The following is a 21,104-nucleotide window of genomic DNA, read 5'->3' on the forward strand; positions in this document are numbered from 1 at the left end:
TTCTCCTTCTGACAAATGTACTTATTGTAAGTTGCTTTCGATAAAAGTGTCTGCTGAACGCCCTGAATGTAAATGTAATCTGGTGGAGATTTGGCTCAGGAGTGGTGGGGTTTCTTTTATCCAAAACCTTGATAACATAAAATGTCTAAACGTTCCACGTTTTAACTGTTAAGCTGGGAACAGGCGAGATGCTTTATAGCCAAACCTTAAGGCTGATTCTCGGCTTGTTCTGAAGATCTTTCTGTCTGAACTAGTTAGACAAAAGGCGGAGCTGATTCCATTCGGTTAGGATTATAAGTATTCTATTGGAATGAAATCCCCAATGGTTTCATCATCAAAGCTCAATTGTAATGAAAATAATAAAACAGACTTAATCTTTTTAATTGGCAAAATACTAATTGATTTATTATCGAACAAAATGTATGGCAACAAGCCAAGCCACGTAGTTGAGTCTATATCATAGTCGCAATAAATTGGATAAAAAAACAAAAACAAATGTAACCTTCACATCTCTTGTTTGGTGCAAGATCCTGATCACAAATTAAATCATATGATTTTGTTCATATTAAAAAGTAAACATATGTACAAAGAAAGAAGGAGAGGCAAAAGGGAGGGGTTATGGTTGGAGCTGGTGGAGAACGACACGGGCTTGAGGCAGACAGACAGACAGACAGACAGACAGACAGACAGACAGACAGACAGGTGCTCTACGGTAACAAAATGACACCGGCTGGAGGCAGGCAGACAGTAGAGACAGACAGGCAGACAGACAGACAGACAGACAGACAGGTGCTCTACGGTAACACGGCTCTCCAGAGACAGACAGTAGAGAGAGGCAGACAGACAGCAGAGACAGACAGACAGGTGCTCTACGGTAACGGTGCTCTCCAGAGACAGACAGTAGAGACAGACAGACAGTAGAGACAGACAGGCGCGCTACGGTAACACTGCTCTCCAGACAGACAGAAGAGAGAGGCAGACAGCCAGTAGAGACAGACAGACAGGCAGTAGAGACAGACGGGTGCGCTACGGTAACCCCGCCCCCCCGCTTCACTTCCACACTTTGACGATGCCGTCGCGGGACGACGTGACGATGAACCCTTGCGTGGTCTGGAAGGTGGCGATGTCCGTGATGATGTCATGGTGGCCCACAGGAAGTGACTCGGGGCCGCGGCGGGGCGTGTCCTCGGGGACGCCGCTCTTCTGCTTGCTGTGGATCTCCTGTGGGAGGGGCATGCGGGTCACGCTGGGCTCTGATTGGCTGTGTGGAGGTCGTTGCAGGGCGTGCCAGTGTCTTGGGGGGGGGGGGGCTCACCTGAACCACCTCGGTGCCCTCGATGATCTTGCGGCTGTAGAGCACGGAGGGGCAGTGCAGCGAGTCGTTGGCCCCGCCCGCCACGATGTACGACCTCTCGGGGTAGGCCAGGTCCCAGAACCTAGGCACAGCCCAGGTCAGAGGTCAGAGGTCACAGCTCTGGACAGGACCGGAGGGGGCCACAGAGTGCTATCGGCTCTGACAGGGTACATGACTTGTGATTGGCTGTTAGGAGGGTACATGACTTGTGATTGGCTGTTAGGAGGGTACATGCCTTTTGAATGGCTGTTAGGAGGGTACTTGTCTTGTGATTGGCTGTTAGGAGTGTACACGCCTTGTGATTGGCTGTTAGGAGGGTACTTACATTTACATTTAGGGCATTTAGCAGACGCTTTTATCCAAAGCGACTTACAATAAGTGCATTTGTTACAATAAGTACATTTGTCATAAGAAGTGAAACAATATATCGCTGTCGGTACAGTAAAGATGTTCATAGAACCAAGTGCAAGTATTACAATCGCTAGGCTAACCCATTCCCCGTGTAAAGCACTTGTACTTGTCTTGTGATTGGCTGTTAGGAGGGTGCATGTCTTGTGGTTGGCTGTTAGGAGGGTACATGTCTTGTGATTGGCTGTTAGGAGGGTACATGTCTTGTGATTGGCTGTTAGGAGGGTACATGTCTTGTGATTGGCTGTTAGGAGGGTACATGTCTTGTGATTGGATCCTAGCGATCTATCCGTGCTGTGATTGGGTGTTAGGACTGTAACCATCGTGGGCTTGGATCTTAGAACTGTATCTGGCTTGTGATTGGGAGTTAGGATTGTATCTGGCTTGTGATTGGCTGTAAGGTGTGCCTGGTGGTGCGATTGGCTACCTGATCCTCATGTCGGAGCCGGCCGTCAGCAGCAGGGGGTTCCCATCAGCAGGGCTGCAGTAGATCCCATGAACACTGTGGGGGGATGGCTTCACACACACACACAGTGACAGCACACACACACACACACACACACACACACACACACACACACACACAGAGTTACAGCACACACACACACACAAACACACACACACACACACAGTGACAGTACACACATACACACACACACCAAGTTACAGCACACACACACATACACAGCAAGTTACAGCACACACACACACACACACACAGTTACAGCACACACACACACACAGTGACAGTACACACATACACACACACACCAAGTTACAGCACACACACACACACATACACGGCAAGTTACAGCACACATACACACACACACACACACACACACACACAACACACACACAGTTACAACCACACACACAGTTACAACCACACACACACATACACACAGACACACACACACACACACACACACACAGACACACACACAGTTACAACACACACACAAACACACACAGTTACAACCACACACACAGTTACAACCACACACACACATACACACAGACACACACACACACACACACACAGTTACAACACACACACAAACACACACAGTTACAACCACACACACACACACACACACAAACACACAGTTACAGCACACACACACAGAATCTGAAGCAGTGCTTGATTTAGGGCCAGTCTTCTGGGGGGCAGATAAACAGCATCGCAGCCAAAACAACCCTTGTGTCTCGGGGACCACCCCCCCTCCCGGGGTCAGCTCATTACTAGGACACACAGCTCTGATGGAGGGAGAACATGCTCATACACCAGCCCAATAGCCGCCCTGAACCTGTTATTATTACTTGGTTATGAAACAGTAACACGAGTCTGGCACGTTGTCTGCGCTGTCATTTTTGTTACTCTAACCCCTTCATTTCTCTCCCACAATAACAATAAAGTGCGATCCAACGTACACGCAAACAAACACGTACAAAGAGTATGACATCACACACACACACACACACACACACACACTGACCTGCATCTCAGAGAGTGGAGGGGTGGAGCTGGCCCACAGGGTGAACTTGCGGTCTCCGGTCTCCATGTCCCACATGGAGACCTCGTTATTACCCTGCACCGCTGGACACAAGATGGACACCGCAAGGTTATTATGATCATTGGCCTGGACCACTGACACACACAGGAAGTGATAACACACAGAAGGATGGACCAGTAGGGAGGTGGACAGGATGAGAGAGAAAGACAGACAGACAGACAGACGAACAGACAGACAGACAGAGAGAGACAGACAGACAGAGTGTGAGAGAGAAAGAGACAGACAGACAGACAGACAGAGAGTGAGAGAGAGACAGAGAGAAAGACAGAGAGACAGACAGAGTGCGAGAGAGAGACAGACAGCCAGACAGACAGAGTATGAGAGAGAGACAGACAGACAGACAGACAGACAGACAGACAGACAGACAGAGTGTGAGAGAGAGACAGAGAGACAGACAGACAGACAGACAGAGTGTGAGAGAGAGACAGAGAGACAGACAGAGAGTGTGTGTGAGAGCGAGAGACAGACAGACAGACAGACAGAGACAGAGACATAGAGAGAGAGAGAGAGAGTGAGACAGAGACACAGAGAGAGAGCGTGAACTAACCACCCTGATAAACAGTGCTTTAGCCCAGCGTCTGCGTTGAGGTGGACCCTTTATTGCATTACACCGGGGGGGGGGGGGTGGTTGCCTTACCTGCGATCACAGACGATTGGTAGAGAGGATGCATGAGCAGCCGCCTGATCCGTGATCGGGCGGGGTGGGAGTGGTTTGAGATGGGAAGCTGGAACCGCATATCCCAGCATGCCATGGTGCCGTTGCTGGTGCCTAGGAGAGAGGGGGGTGTCAGCGGTCAGAGGGGATGACCAGGAACCACCGTGGGTTCTACAGCAGCCTGAACAATCACTCCCTCTGTGTTGGTGTTTCTAAGCATCCAGTGGCTCCAGAGAGCGGGCCCTTCAGCGGCATGGGGGTCCCAAGGGCCCACCTACAGGTGGAGCACGGACGCCGGGGACTGAAACCAGAACCTCCCGGCCGGGAATCCAACCCCCTGACAACCGTCCCAGAAGCGGAGGCACGACTTACATTTACGTTTAGGGTCTTCAGCAGACGCTTTTGTCCAACGCGACTTAGAACCGTTCATGCACACACACACACACACACACACACACACACACACACACACTTCGAGCGGTTAGGAGCAGTCAGGGTGAGGTGCCTTGCTCAGGGACGCCTCGACGCTCATCTAGGAGCAGCGAGAGGAATCTAACTAGCAACCTTGCTGTTACAAATGACACCGATCTAGTTCAGAAGAAAATAGATTGTCGACAGTAAGTGTACCGGCTGTACATCGACCGGTATCGTAGGAGAAGCCGTCAATAAGAACAAGTGCTGTTGGAAGTGACGACGCTAGAGGCTGTATCGGTTTATACTCGGTGTCGGCCGACACTCAAGGAAGGAATCGGGAAGGAAAAGACGGTATCGCAACATCTCTCCAAGTCAACCCTGCTCTCCCTCCCTGGCCGCTGCCGCCCTCTGGGGGCCGGCAGGGGTAACGCACCGAGGCAGAGCCAGCACTGGTGCATGTCCACGGAGAAGGAGGTGATGAGGCCCAGCCGCAGGTCGTGGCGCAGCGTCCAGGCGTTGGTGTGGCAACGCAGGTCCCAGCCCACCAGCCCCCCGTTCACCGTGGCGTAGGCCAGCACCGACTGGGCCCCCGAGTTGAAGTGGTGGATGTCCACCACGCAGCCGTCCCCCTGGAGGTCCAGCACCCTGTGGGGGGGGGGAGGAGGAGGAGGAGGAGGAGGAGGAGAGGGAGGGGAGGAAGAGGAGGAGGAGGGAGGGGGGGGATGAGGAGGAGGAGGAGGAGGAGAAGGAGGAGGAGGAGGAGAGGGAGAGGGAGGGGGGGGAGGAGGAGGAGGAGGAGAGGGAGAGGGAGAGGGAGAGGGAGGAGGAGGAGGAGGAGGAGGAGGAGGAGGAGAGGGAGGGAGGGAGGGAGGGAGGGGGGGAGGAGAAGGAGGAGGAGGAGGGTGAGGAGGAGGAGGTTGAAGGAGGAGGAGGAGGGTGGAGGAGAGGGAGAGGGAGAGGGAGGGGGGGAGGAGGAGGAGGAGGAGGAGGAGGAGAGGGGAGGAGGAGGAGGGGGAGGAGGAGGGTGGAGGAGGAGGAGAGGGGGTTAGAAAGGGCCGATGGTTTCGGCTGAGGTCAAGGGGGCGGATGCTTTACAGTTCGACAGAAGGGGTACTTGAGGGAGGCTTAGGATCTGGGCTGTTTTCGTTGAAGTGCAGGAACGGTAATTTTGGTCAAAGGAATGTCACCCCAGATTAGCCCTGTTGATGACAGCCCTTTCATCTCTCTAGCGAGGAGTGGTAACTACACACAGCTGGAACAACTCGCTGGACTGGCATGACTGGACTGGACGCTCTTCCAGACCTTTACTCCTCAAAACAGAACTTCATGGGGCGTGACGTGTTTGGGCTGGTGTTCCCCCCCCTCACGCAGCTCAACCGCTCGGACAACACGCCAACCAGCGGGTGCATCATGGGGAGCGCGTGGCCGTGGTTACCTGGACTGGTAGGGCTGCACCTTGGGGGACTTGGGAGGCTTGTTGGCCTCCACAGCCAGCAGCTGGATGTAGCCGTTGTCGGAGGCAGCGGCTAGGTAGTGGGAGCCCTGGACGAAGGTCAGCGTCTTCACGTGGCCCCCGATGCGAGAGTAGGTCAGCACCGACCTAAAGGGCCCCACGCGCATCGACATTTAGCGGACGCTTTTGTCCAGAGCGGCAAACAATAAGTCCGTTAGTCAGAAGAGAGAGAAACAACAGTATATCGCCGGAGGTACAGTGGGGCTGGCCGAGTCATCTCATTTAGATCACGGTTTTGATTTTAGCGTCAAACGATCACAAATCTAACATAACCGAAAGAACAGCTGGATACATATCTGTACATTATTTTAGATTCAAACATTTTCTTTTAGGCCATTTCGTGTATTTATATGTGTTCAAAGTTCTCCGCTACAAAGTGTTTTTGGGGAGAGACGTGCTGAATAAATACATCATGTTTTCAAACTAAAATATAACCGTTTGAATAATCGTGAATTAAACATTGACCAGAATAAACGTGATCATGATTTTTTTTCCATAATCAAGCAGCCCTACGGTGCAGCGGGGATGTTCATAGAACCAAGTGCCAGGCACTAACCATCACCAGGTTAACCCGTTGCCCGTATACGACGGGGATACACAATGCTGTTTTTCAGTGACAGGGCGTACGACATACCGTGTGCAAGGGGGTGTGTGGGGTTGTCAGGGGGGGTTAGGGGGCAGAATGTGCAGAGTCTGGGTGAACTTCCAGGTGAGTCTGAGGTTCCTTTCGGCCGGGGGTCCCCCCCTGAGGTCCTACCTGGTCGTGGTGGTCTTGCCCTCCATCTTCTGGCTGTCCCAGACCTTCACCGTGCCGTCGTTGGACGCCGTGGCGAAGATGGAGTGCTCGTCCGACACGCGGATCCGGTTGACGGCGGCCCGGTGCTCGTGGAGGTGGGCCACCAGTAGGCCCTTAGGGTGCCACCCTACACACACACACACACACACAGAGAAAGACACGCACACACACACACACACACAGAGAAAGACACACAGAAAGACACACACAGAGACACACACACACACAGAGAAAGACACACACAGAGACACACACACACACAGAGAAAGACACACACACAGAGACACACACACAGAAAGACACACACAGAGACACACACACAGAGAAAGACACACACACACAGAGACACACACACAGAAAGACACACACAGAGACACACACACACACAGAGAAAGACACACACAGAGACACACACACACACAGAGAAAGACACACACAGAGACACACACACAGAGAAAGACACACACACACACACACACACAGACACACAGAAAGACACACACACACACACAGAGAAAGACACACACACAGAGACACACACACAGAAAGACACACACAGAGACACACACACACACAGAGAAAGACACACACAGAGACACACACACACACACACACACAGGAAGACACGTACACACACAGAGAAAGACACGTACACACACACACACACACACACACAGAGACACACACACACAGAGAAAGACACACACAGAGACACAGACATACACAGAGACACACACACACACAGAAAGACACACACACAGAGACACACACACACAGAGAAAGACACACACACACACACACACACAGAAAGAGACACACACACACACACAGAAAGACACACACACACACACACACACACACACACGTACCGTGTTAGCCATATGTTGTTCCTGTTGCGTGTTTGCTGTACTAGGGCTATAATGCTGTGTTTTAGAGTAACTGGAATTAGCTGTGCTAGCTAGCTACCGGTTGCTCTCTACTGCTGGTCTATTAGGTTGAGTGTTAGCGGTACTAGCTATGTCGAGTGATAGCGGTGTTAGCGGTGTTAGCGGTGTTAGCGGTGCTAGCGCGGCTAGGTACCGGGCGGCGGCGGCCGGCTCTCCCACTCGGCGCTCTCCATCATGTGCTTGGCCATGCGCTCGGCGCTGCACTGCTCCCTCTTCTGCTGCACCAGCTGCTGCAGCTCCGCCTTGCAGGTGTTGAGGCGCCGCTGGTAGGCGGAGCCTCCCGGGGCCGCCTGCACCACCGGGGCCGACGCCGCCACCGCCCGCCGGCCTGTGGACAGGGGCCCGTCCAGAGCCTGGGGCGACGGACAGACGGTCAGACGGTCAGACAGACAGACAGAGAGACAGAGAGACAGACAGACAGACAGACAGACAGACAGACAGAGACAGACAGAGATACAGACAGAGAAACAGAGAGAGAGAGAGACAGACAGACAGACAGACAGACAGACAGACAGAGCGAGACAGAGAGACAGAGATACAGACAGACAGACAGACAGACAGACAGACAGACAGACAGACAGACAGACAGACAGAGAAACAGAGAGAGAGAGACAGAGACAGACATACAGAGAGAGACAGAGAGAGACAGACAGACAGACAGACAGACAGACAGGCAGAGAAAGAGAGAGAGAGAGAAAAAGAGGGACAGACAGACAGAGAGACAGACTGAGAGAAAGAGGGGCAGCCAGACAGAGACAAACAAAGTAAGACACAGACACATTGATATTGACCCTGCTTTAAAGAGCAGCTCTGCTCCCCTCTAGAGGCTGTCGGTGGTACTGCAGTGTGTTCGATTAAAGAGGAGGGGGATTTGGTATGTAAGCATTGATGAAGAGGAACAAAGCTTTTCTAACATTAGCTCAATCTAATGCAACTGATTTTTTCACTTTCTTGAATTTAAACCAAATCCATGTATTGAATGCAGTTAATAAATCAGGTGAATTCATTAATCAATTCAATTTGCCCAATTGCAATTCAGGCAGCTGATTGCTGATTGCAATGACGGTGAGGTACTAGCACACAGGTTAAACCAGCCTATCAGCATCAGTGTAGCCTAGCGACCGTTACCGTGGCGACCAGGGAAGAGGCCGGCTCCTGGGACCCGAACATACTCCTCCACTCCTCGTTCATGGTGGAGTCCTGCTGCTTGGCATGTTTCTTGGCTGCAGGGGGGTGGGGGGGGACAACAACCACAGGAAGATCAACCAGAATTCCCACACCACTTCCTGGAGACCGCTGAAGTCCCGCCTCCGAGGCTCCAGGTTCCCTCGGTCAAACGTCTCTGGGAAATTAAACGGTGTTTATGAATGACCGTACAAAACAAACTCTGTAGGTGGCGAAGAAGTAAAAGCTGCGTCACGTTTTCAACTACACACTTTTTCCATCTAGTTTCCACTCTAATTTTTCATTGTTGGTGCCGTTAAAGTCGCATCAACAATAGTTTACTAATTGTACGGCACCGACAAACCAAAAACCCAGTCGAAACTAGACGGAAAAAGTGTGTGGTTCAAAACGTGACGCAGCTTTCACCTCTCCACCACAGACAGAGTTTGTTATGTACGGTCATTCATAAACGCCGTGTTATTTCCCATGGACTCCGACCCGGAGCCTCAGAGGCGGGGCTTATTCTTCAGAGGTCTTTGGGGCCCGGGCTGGAGCAGCTCTGTTTACTGGGGCGTCGCGTGCTAAGCTCTGCCTGTCCCACGGGGGAGATCAAGACGTCATTGTTGGGTCATTTAAACATAAACCAGTTCTGTAATTAACATTAGGAACAAAACATATTTCAAAGTCCCTCAAATGATTTCTGATTACAAGGCGTTCCACGCATGGTTTGACGCTATGAACCACAGAGAGAGCGGGGCAGGGAGGGAATGATGAAGGCTTTCTGTTTGTTTGTGAGGAGAGGTTTGAAGACTGTTGTGTTCCAGGCTCCACATGACAGTGAGAAGCTCTCTCAAGTTCTGAGAGGCATTTGAACGAAGCTCTTACAGCGGACACACGATGGGTAACTCACCCTTCACTCATTCACAAAAACATAACACACCCTTCACCCATTCACAAAAACATAACACACCCTTCACCCATTCACAAAAACCAGTCCCTCCAGAAAAATGTGGCGTTTTTTTGTGATTGTTGCGGCCAAAAATCCTTGATTATGGGGCACGTTTTCTTAAAAAATGCGATGAAATATGCGGCATATTTATGCGATGAAAATGCAGGAACTTGCAAAAATTGCAGGAACTTGCGAAAAATGCGGGAACTTGTGAAAAATGCAGCTTTTCGATGACGTTCACGTCGCGTAATTACGTCACTTCATTATAGTCCCATGGCAACAGGGGGAAATGGCTGCTCTTGTGTGAAGTAAACGCAACATTTTTCAACTTTCTTCTAAGATATATGTGACTTTTTTGCAACGAAAATGTGGGGATTATAAAATCATGCAAGCCCCACATATTTTGCGCGAAAATCTGCAATTTATGCAGTGAAAGTGAGACATATTTGAAAAAAAACCGCCCCGCATGAATATGCAGACTTTGGCTGATTATGCGTTGAATTATGCGATCGCATAATCACGTTTTTCTGGAGGGACTGAAAAACATAACACACCCTTCACTCATTCACAAAAACATAACACACCCTTCACTCATTCACGAACACATAACACACCCTTCACCCATTCACAAAAACATAACACACCCTTCACTCATTCACGAACACATAACACACCCTTCACTCATTCACAAAAACATAACACACCCTTCACTCATTCACAAAAACATAACACACCCTTCACTCATTCACGAACACATAACACACCCTTCACTCATTCACGAACACATAACACACCCTTCACTCATTCACAAAAGAAAGTGTGCGCTCAAGACAGTTTAAGGTTGCTTGCTTAATGTTCAGATACACAGTATGAGTTAAAGTGCTTCAAAGTGAGGAAGTATCGTAGAGCGACACAAATAAGTCACGGTGTGCGAAAGTCTATTAACTAGACCATAGACAACTAAGGATAGGAAACAACCTAAACCTGTCGTTTCCTATCGTATCACCTTAACGCATCGTTTCATATCACCTACACGTGTTGTTTCCTATCACCTTAACGTGTCGTTTCCTATCCTATCACCTAAACTTGTCTCCTATTTAGGAAGCATCCTCCCAACCGAGACACAGCCATCTGTTCTGGGTGACTCAGGACCGATGCATCATGGGAAACGGAGGGAGGTCAGGAAGGTCGCCCCCTGGTGGGCGGGGTCAGGGGTCAGGGGTCAGGGGTCACCTTTCTTGTCGTCGGGCTCGGCCTTGGGCTTGACCAGGTCCACCTGGCGCCCGGAGATGCCCAGCAGGGCGAGGTCGATCACCCCGGTCTGGGCGCCCTCGCCTGCAGAGCCCTGCTCCCCCACCACTGCCTTGGCCTTGTTGGACTTCAGCATGAACTCCTTCAGTGCCAGCAGCTTGTCCTCCTCCGGCTCCGTCATGCCCTGGGGGGCAGGGGGACAAGATAAGACCACCGCAGACCATCAACCACCTCAGACCATCAACCACCTCCACCATCAACCACCTCTACCATCAACCACCTCAGACCATCAACCACCTCAGACCATCAACCACCTCAGACCATCGACCACCTCCACCATCAACCACCTCCACCATCAACCACCTCAGACCATCAACCACCTCTACCATCAACCACCTCAGACCATCAACCACCTCAGACCATCGACCACCTCCACCATCAACCACCTCAGACCATCAACCACCTCAGACCATCAACCACCTCCACCATCAACCACCTCCTCCATCAACCACCTCAGACCATCAACCACCTCCACCATCAACCACCTCCACCATCAACCACCTCCACCATCAACCACCTCCACCATCAACCACCTCAGACCATCAACCACCTCAGACCATCAACCACCTCCACCATCAACCACCTCCACCATCAACCACCTCAGACCATCAACCACCTCCACCATCAACCACCTCCACCATCAACCACCTCCACCATCAACCACCTCCACCATCAACCACCTCCACCATCAACCACCTCCACCATCAACCACCTCCACCATCAACCACCTCCACCATCAACCACCTCCACCATCAACCACCTCAGACCATCAACCACCTCAGACCATCAACCACCTCCACCATCAACCACCTCCACCATCAACCACCTCAGACCATCAACCACCTCCACCATCAACCACCTCCACCATCAACCACCTCCACCATCAACCACCTCCACCATCAACCACCTCCACCATCAACCACCTCCACCATCAACCACCTCCACCATCAACCACCTCCACCATCAACCACCTCAGACCATCAGCCACCTCCACCATCAACCACCTCCACCATCAACCACCTCCACCATCAACCACCTCCACCATCAACCACCTCCACCATCAACCACCTCAGACCATCGACCACCTCAGACCATCGACCACCTCAGACCATCAACCACCTCCACCATCAACCACCTCCACCATCAACCACCTCCACCATCAACCACCTCCACCATCAACCACCTCCACCATCAACCACCTCCACCATCAACCACCTCCACCATCAACCACCTCCACCATCAACCACCTCCACCATCAACCACCTCCACCATCAACCTCCTCCACCATCAACCACCTCAGACCATCAACCACCTCAGACCATCAACCACCTCCACCATCAACCACCTCCACCATCAACCACCTCCACCATCAACCTCCTCCACCATCAACCACCTCAGACCATCAACCACCTCCACCATCAACCACCTCCACCATCAACCTCCTCCACCATCAACCACCTCAGACCATCAACCACCTCCACCATCAACCACCTCCACCATCAACCACCTCCACCATCAACCACCTCCACCATCAACCTCCTCCACCATCAACCACCTCAGACCATCGACCACCTCAGACCATCGACCACCTCCACCATCAACCACCTCAGACCATCAACCACCTCAGACCATCAACCACCTCCACCATCAACCACCTCCACCATCAACCACCTCAGACCATCAACCACCTCCACCATCAACCACCTCCACCATCAACCACCTCCACCATCAACCACCTCCACCATCAACCACCTCCACCATCAACCACCTCCACCATCAACCACCTCAGACCATCAGCCACCTCCACCATCAACCACCTCCACCATCAACCACCTCAGACCATCGACCACCTCAGACCATCAACCACCTCCACCATCAACCACCTCCACCATCAACCACCTCCACCATCAACCACCTCCACCATCAACCACCTCCACCATCAACCACCTCCACCATCAACCACCTCAGACCATCAGCCACCTCCACCATCAACCACCTCCACCATCAACCACCTCCACCATCAACCACCTCCACCATCAACCACCTCCACCATCAACCACCTCCACCATCAACCACCTCCACCATCAACCTCCTCCACCATCAACCACCTCAGACCATCAACCACCTCAGACCATCAACCACCTCCACCATCAACCACCTCCACCATCAACCACCTCCACCATCAACCACCTCCACCATCAACCTCCTCCACCATCAACCACCTCAGACCATCAACCACCTCCACCATCAACCACCTCCACCATCAACCACCTCAGACCATCAACCACCTCCACCATCAACCACCTCCACCATCAACCACCTCCACCATCAACCACCTCCACCATCAACCTCCTCCACCATCAACCACCTCAGACCATCAACCACCTCAGACCATCAACCACCTCAGACCATCAACCACCTCCACCATCAACCACCTCCACCATCAACCACCTCCACCATCAACCACCTCCACCATCAACCACCTCCACCATCAACCACCTCAGACCATCAACCACCTCCACCATCAACCACCTCCACCATCAACCACCTCCACCATCAACCACCTCCACCATCAACCACCTCCACCATCAACCACCTCAGACCATCAACCACCTCCACCATCAACCACCTCAGACCATCAACCACCTCCACCATCAACCACCTCCACCATCAACCACCTCCACCATCAACCACCTCCACCATCAACCACCTCCACCATCAACCACCTCCACCATCAACCACCTCCACCATCAACCGCCTCAGACGTGCATGTGTGTGTGTATTTGCGTTTACGTGCGAGTATGTGCGTGTGTGTGTGCGTGTGTATGTACATGTACGTGTCAAGAGTATGCGTGTGTGTGCGTGTGTATTCATGTGTGTGTGTGTGTGTATGCGTGCAGTGCGCGTGTGCGTCCTGACCTGGGACAGCAGCTTCTTCAGCAGCTGGGCGATGGCGGGGTCCTCGGGGGCGGGGCACTCGGGGATCAGCCCGGCGCGCTTCTTCAGCCGCAGCAGCAGGTGGCGGAAGAGGCTGGCGATGTCCTTGGAGCGCAGCGCGTAGTCGAAGATGGACCGGCTCACCGGCTCCTTCAGCACGCTCAACAGCACCAGCTCCTTGTCCATCTGCACAGGGGCACTTCAGAGGTTCACTCATTCACCACAACACAGCCAGACGTTCACTCATTCACCACAACACAGCCAGAGGTTCACTCATTCACCACAACACAGCCAGAGGTTCACTCATTCACCACAACACAGCCAGACGTTCACTCATTCACCACAACACAGCCAGACGTTCACTCATTCACCACAACACAGCCAGACGTTCACTCATTCACCACAACACAGCCAGACGTTCACTCATTCACCACAACACAGCCAGACGTTCACTCATTCACCACAACACAGCCAGACGTTCACTCATTCACCACAACACAGCCAGACGTTCACTCATTCACCACAACACAGCCAGACGTTCACTCATTCACCACAACACAGCCAGACGTTCACTCATTCACCACAACACAGCCAGAGGTTCACTCATTCACCACAACACAGCCAGAGGTTCACTCATCCACCACAACACAGCCAGAGGTTCACTCATTAACCACAACACAGCCAGAGGTTCATTCATTCACCACAACACAGCCAGATGTTCACTAATTCACCACAACACAGCCAGACGTTCACTCATTCACCACAACCAGACTGTCCACTCATTCACCACAACACAACATAACCAGCCTGTTCACTCATTCACCACAACACAGCCAGCCTGTTCACCCATTCACCACAACCAGAAGTTCCCCACAAACACAACGAGAGTCGTTCACCACACCACAACCGGACTGTTCACTCATCCACCACAACACAACCAGACTGTTCCCTCATTCACCACAACACAGCCAGACTGTTCACTCATTCACCATAAAACCACCAGCACTCCTAACTCATTTCGATGGGGTGGAGGAGAGGAGGAGGAGGGGCGATGAAGGGTAGGCTGATGAAGAGGAGGGCGTCTGACCTGTATGATGGGCTGGGTGATGAAGGGCGAGAGGTGGGGCATCAGCTTGCAGTAGACGTCGGCCACGCTGAGGCGCTGGGCCACCACCGTGATGAAACCCACCGCCCCGTACCGGATCCACAGGTTGGGGTGGCAGAGGAACGGAGCTGGAACACAGAACACTCATCAGGAACACTCATCAGGAACAGCTGGAACACTGAGGAACATCAGGAACACTGAGGGACAGCAGGAACAGCAGGAACACTGAGGAACATCAGGAACACTGAGGAACACTGAGGGACACTGAGGAACATCAGGAACACTGAGAAACACTGAGGAACACTGAGGGACACTGAGGAACATCAGGAACACTGAGGGACACTGAGGAACATCAGGAACACTGAGGAACATCAGGAACACTGAAGAACACTGAGGAACATCAGGAACACTGAGGAACTTCAGGAACACTGAACACAGAGGACCCGATGCAGACGGACTATCAGTCAAACTGAAAGAATGTCAAGAAACAAAATAAAATACTATTATGGAAATAAATATGTGTACATATATGCATATTCTTAAACATTTATTAACATTATCTTTTTTGTTTCACCCACATTTACTGCTTGGGATGAATCTGTTGAATCTCATCGGATTCATGAATACCTTATGACAGCAAATGAAGCGAACAAAAAAACGGAATAAACCAACGATAGACCACAAAACAATTACAAAGGAAACAGGATACGAGACAACCTTCCAAACCAACACATCACATGACAGAGCCGTCAGCCAATGGGAACCCACCGATGTCGCTGACGAACTCGTAGATGTGGGGCTTCTGCAGCAGGCCCAGCTGGCACATGCAGGTCAGCGCGTTCAGCGCCTTGTAGATCACAAACTCCTCCGCGTCGCTCAGACCCTGCTGCAGCAAGGGCTTCAGGATGGACGAGCTCTGCCAGCCCACATACGCAGCCACGCCTGGACACGCACACGCACACGCACACACACAGGGAAGACCATTAGACACACGTTCACAGACACACATAACTGGATTGTGAGCGTCCGATTCTCTTTACATTTAGTTGAGAATCCGACCGGCGTGTTGGAAACTTCTGCTTCCATGAGCTGACTAGCTTGAACCAGCGCTGCTCTCCGTTTCCAGATTTAAAATCGTAGAAAAATGTGTTCACGCTTCAAAGTGAGTCCTTAAACAGTATTGATCGGGTATCAGCACCAAAGCCCAGGCCGGGGTGTTCCCCGCCGCTCCCCAAACCCCCGCGCCCCACAGAGCCCATGCCCCGCCCCTAGGGCCCCACTGACCCACGATGCTGTCGAAGAAGCCCCCCCGGAGGTGCCAGTCGTTCTTGTCGTTGAGGAAGGTGATCATGTGGGACAGCAGCACGTCGTTGGCCTTCTGCCGGCCGAAGAACACGCAGAGGCGCGTGATGCCGTTCTCCATCAGCGACTGCTTCACGATGTTCTCCGAGTCGCTAAGCAGCGTCACCACCTTTTGCTGCACCATCTCGTGGAGCGCCTGCAGCTCTGGGGGGGGGGGGATACGTGTTACACAAACCCAGGGGTTGCCCGGTCTTAGAACGCTACTACGGCCGGGACCAAAGGGAGGGAGGAGGAGGAGGAGGCGGGAGAGAGGTGGACAGACGCTGACAGAGACTCACCGGAGTCGTAGTTGTCGCTGGGGTGGAGCGCCTCCTCCGCCTCCTCCAGGCCGCCCTCCGGCACCACCTGGTTCTCCTGCACCAGCTCCAGGAAGCGCAGGGCCGTCTCCGCCAGGTGGGCGATGTTCTCTGGGCCGCCGCCGAACGCACACACAGGTCGTCAGGGGAACAGCCGGGCAAACACAAACAGATCAGTCACGGTGACAGCAGGTCGTCATGGAAACAGACGGTCTTCATGGAGAGAGCAGGGGGTCAAGGTAACAACAGGTCAGAAACACAGGTTATCGCGGTAACAGCAGGTCGTCAAGGAAACGGCAGGTCCTCATGGTAACAGCAGGTCGTCAGGGTAACAACAGGTCACACGCAGGCGAGTGACGGTAACAGCAGGTCAAACACACGGGTCGTCACGGTAACAGCAAGCACACAGCAGTCACCCTGAGACTGGAGGGTGCCTTGGCGTTCTGTGGGGGGGGGGGGGGGGGGTCTGGTACCTGCGTAGGCCAGCCGCACCACGGTGGCCTCGTCCTGCGCCAGGTGGGCGATGCCCGGCAGGATGTACTCGGGGTAGATGTTGACGTCGTTGCGCGGCACCTCCTTCACCAGCGCCAGCACCTTGGCCAGCGTGCGCACGGCCTGCGCCCGAACGCGGGGCACGCCGTCGCCGCAGAAGTGCAGCAGGTAGGGCGTGATGCGGTCCAGCAGCACGTCCACGGCCAGCCGCGGCGCCAGGTGCAGAACCAGCTCCAGCGCCGCCAGCTTGGCGTCGCAGCAGCCCAGCGTCTGCAGGCAGGACGTGATGACCGACACCAGCACTGTCAGGCCCTGCTCCTCACGGGGACTCACCGCCACGGCGCCCTCCTCCTGGCACATCTTCTCCCCGCCGGAGGAGAGGGAGGAGAGGGAGGAGGAGGAGGAGGAGGAGGAGCTCCCTGGGGGGGGCGCACGGACGCAAACACGCACGAGGGCATCACAATGTGCTTGTAAGCACACACACACACACACACACGCGCACGCCATACACACCCACATACACACAATAGACACAGACACACACACAAAAACAAGAATACGGCATATCCACACACACACACACAGACATACACACACACAGACACACACACACACACACACACACACACACACACACACCTCCCCGGAGGTTGAGCAGGATGTTGTCCAGGTCCTTCCTGATGACCAGAATGCGCTCGTCGGCCGACTGGAAGGTCTCCTTGGCGAACTGCGCCATGTACGGCTGCAGGAAGCTGTAGAAGATGTCGGGGAAGGCCCGCCCCCGCTGCTGCCTCAGGTAGTCCTCGGCCGACTGCCTCTTGTCCGGCTCGCGCTGGATCATCTGCATCACCTGGGGGGGGGGCGTGGGGGGTGTTACCACGGTCACCGTCAAACAGTTACGGTGTTCGGGTGTATGGCGGTTGATACACCTTTATTTCAGTTACCACGGTCACCGTCAAACAGTTACGGTGTTCGGGTGTATGGCGGTTGATACACCTTTACTTCAGTTACCACGGTCCCCGTCGAACAGTTACGGTGCTCGGAGGTTTGGCGGTTCATAAGCCTTTGCACCGTAGTAACTCTTACTGCAGTTGCCATGGTAGCCGTCAAACTGCTCATACCTGGCGGTTGGTGGTCGGAAGGTGACCCACCTGTAGCAGTGTCACTGTAACAACAGTTACTGTACCAGAGTAACCGTCTCCACGGTAACAATAATAACGGCTGTCCTGTAAGCTGTTAGCAAGCGGGTACATCCATCGAGCATTGTGGAGCATCTTATCCTAGCTGTCTGTGTTGTATACGGGGAATGGGTTAACCTAGTGATTCTTAGTGCTTGGCACCTGGTTCTATGAACATCCTTACTGTACCGACAGAGATATATTGTTGTTTCTCTCTCTTCTGATCTGCTGAACGCCCTCATTGTAGATGTGAATGTGTCTGTGTACCAGCTCTCTGACGTTCTGGTCCTCTATCTTCATCAGCACGTGCTCCGTCTGGAACTGCCCCTTACGGTACGCCAGCAGCTGGGAGAGGTCAAAGAGCGGCACCCCCTCCGTGAAGAGCTCCGCGATCACACAGCCTGCAGGGGACAGAGGGCATTATGGGTGGGAACAGGGTGCATTATGGGTGGGAACAGGGTGCATTATGGGTGGGAACAGGGTGCATTATGGGTGGGGTACAGGGGGCAATATGGGTGGGGTACAGGGGGCAATATGGGTGGGGTACAGGGGGCATTATGGATGGGGAACAGGGTGCATTATGGGTGGGAACAGGGTGCATTATGGGTGGGAACAGGATGCATTATGGGTGGGAACAGGGTGCATTATGGGTGGGGTACAGGGGGCAACATGGGTGGGGTACAGGGGGCAACATGGGTGGGGTACAGGGGGCAATATGGATGGGTGACAGGGTGCATTATGGGTGGGAACAGGGTGCATTATGGGTGGGAACAGGGTGCATTATGGGTGGGAACAGGGTGCATTATGGGTGGGAACAGGGTACATTATGGGTGGGAACAGGGTGCATTATGGGTGGAGACAGGGTGCATTATGGGTGGAGACAGGGTGCATTATGGGTGGGGAAGAGGGGAGCCGGGCGGGGGGGGGGAAGCAGGGGGGCAGGGGGCTACCTGCTGAGAAGATGTCCATGGCGGGCCGGAGGTCCCCGCGGCTGCGCTGGTTGTTGCTGGAGAGGTCCACCAGGGGCGTGGTCTGGTCGTTCTCCGCCGTGAACATGCTGCCGTCCACGAAGCGCTCGGGGGCGATGTAACAAGTGCGGCGCCGGGACGTGTCGAAGAAGTAGTTGAAGTCGGCGGGGTTGTCCTCGGGCAGGAAGGTGGGCTTGAAGCTGGCGAAGTCCGTCAGCAGCACCCAGTTCCAGCTGGTCACCATCACGTTCTCCGTCTTGATGTCGCCGTGCCGCACGCCCGCCTTGTGCGCCTGGTCCACGGCCGTCAGGATCTGGAACGCCAGCCAGCGCTTCTCCACGCCGTTCAGGAAGGGCCGCGTGCTGATGCGGTCGTACAGGTTGTCCCGGACGTACTGCCGGAACAGGATGGCGGCCTTCTCCGTCAGGGAGTTCTTCTGGAAGGGCAGGCAGTTCTGGGAGGAGTGGAGGCGGATCTTGAGCTCCTCCAGCTCCTGCTTGTAGCTGGTCAGCGGCAGTGAGGGGTCCTGGATGGCGAAGACCTTCACCACCACCAGCCCCTCGCGGTGCTTGGCGCGGGCTACCTTGAAGAAGCGCGTGCTGCCCAGGCTCTTGTCATACTCGTGGTCGTGGATGTCGGAGAAGTAGCTGTCCACCGACAGGATCTGGGAGGGCGCGATGCCCGCCAACTGGTTCCCCATCGCGGCTCCGCTCAGAGCTAAGGAGAGGTTGGGCAGCTCCTGAGTTTAACTTGAGCCGCACTGAGTACTAAGTGCTAAGAGTACTAAATACTGCTGAGTACTGAGTACAAACGATAGCATTCATCCGATGCAGAACAACAAAACAACACAGGGCCGAGGAAATGGGCTCTCAGGAGGGGAGTCACATGACATGCGCTCAGAGAAGATATTTTTAATAATGCTCTTTAAGCCGAGAGCTCACTGTTTTAGACAATATCATCTACTGCCACAACTTCAAATCCGTTCACACTATGATGTTAGATCGCTGCAAAAGCGTGAAGTTACCAGGTGATGCGGCGGTAGACGGTTGTTGTTGACTCGCTGGCCCGGCGGTGGGGGGGTGGATGATGGGGTAGCTGAGCAGGGGTGACAGCGGAGAGACCGGAGACCCGGGACCATGTCAGGGTTCGAGATGTTTCTCCTTAATGCTCTAGGGCTGTCTGAGGGTCATTATAGGAAGAAGCTTTGTGTCGCATAAACAGCTGAAGTGAGCGATACTATCTGCGGACTGTCTGTCCTGGAGCAGGAGTTGTTGTGATTCCGGGTCAGGGCGGATCTGGACTACAGCACTCCCTGGTGGTTCACTGGAGGATCATCCGATCTAGGTTGCCCCCTGGTGGTCCACTGTAGGAACACCTGATCTAGGGCGCCCCCTGGTGGTCCACTGCAGGAACACCTGACCTGGATACAGTGCTCTTCTTACAGTATGACCACATGGGCTGGAGGAGGAGGCTAGTCTCCTGGTCTCCTGGTCTCCTGGTTTACCGGTCTCCTCCTGGTCTACCGGTCTGTAGAACATCTTCCAGGAGATAGGCCCACCAGGGGATGAGGTTCATGTAGTCACCATTATGTGTGACGAGGTGGGCGGGGCCAGAGCCTCTGTGCAGGGCCATTCCGTCCCACGATCGGAACGGAATCTTTTGGCCACGTGACGCAGAG

General features: G+C 53.5%; 1 protein-coding gene across 1 annotated transcript; it reads right to left on the reverse strand.

Moving 5' to 3' along the window:
- Positions 1-383: 383 nt before the first annotated feature.
- On the reverse strand, positions 384-20,700 carry pik3r4 (phosphoinositide-3-kinase, regulatory subunit 4). Its single transcript, XM_079735604.1, has 21 exons — positions 20,451-20,700; positions 19,409-20,143; positions 18,726-18,859; positions 17,920-18,130; positions 17,262-17,699; positions 16,771-16,899; positions 16,415-16,636; positions 15,899-16,072; positions 15,113-15,258; positions 14,008-14,211; positions 11,011-11,212; positions 8,793-8,887; positions 7,798-8,017; positions 6,679-6,844; positions 5,844-6,008; positions 4,842-5,053; positions 3,977-4,108; positions 3,262-3,362; positions 2,190-2,278; positions 1,316-1,436; positions 384-1,221 (listed from the first exon to the last, which is right to left on the reverse strand). Exons 2-21 carry the CDS (start codon positions 20,124-20,126, stop codon positions 1,051-1,053), a joined length of 4,050 nt encoding a protein of 1,349 aa, XP_079591730.1. The 5' UTR covers positions 20,127-20,143; positions 20,451-20,700; the 3' UTR covers positions 384-1,050.
- Positions 20,701-21,104: the final 404 nt, after the last annotated feature.

The sequence above is a fragment of the Pollachius pollachius genome, assembly GCF_949987615.1.
Source record: "Pollachius pollachius genome assembly, chromosome: 1".
Classification (NCBI taxonomy): domain Eukaryota; kingdom Metazoa; phylum Chordata; class Actinopteri; order Gadiformes; family Gadidae; genus Pollachius; species Pollachius pollachius.

Bases quoted from the DNA above. Each gene is read 5' to 3' on its own strand.
- pik3r4 (XM_079735604.1), bottom strand. From the start codon at position 20,126: ATGGGGAACCAGTTGGCGGGCATCGCGCCCTCCCAGATCCTGTCGGTG. The intron at 8,018-8,792 runs GTAACGGTCGCT...CCGTCGCCCCAG, and splicing joins CCTCTTCCCTGGTCGCCACG to GCTCTGGACGGGCCCCTGTC. The intron at 1,437-2,189 runs GTAGCCAATCGC...GGCTGTGCCTAG, and splicing joins GGCTCCGACATGAGGATCAG to GTTCTGGGACCTGGCCTACC.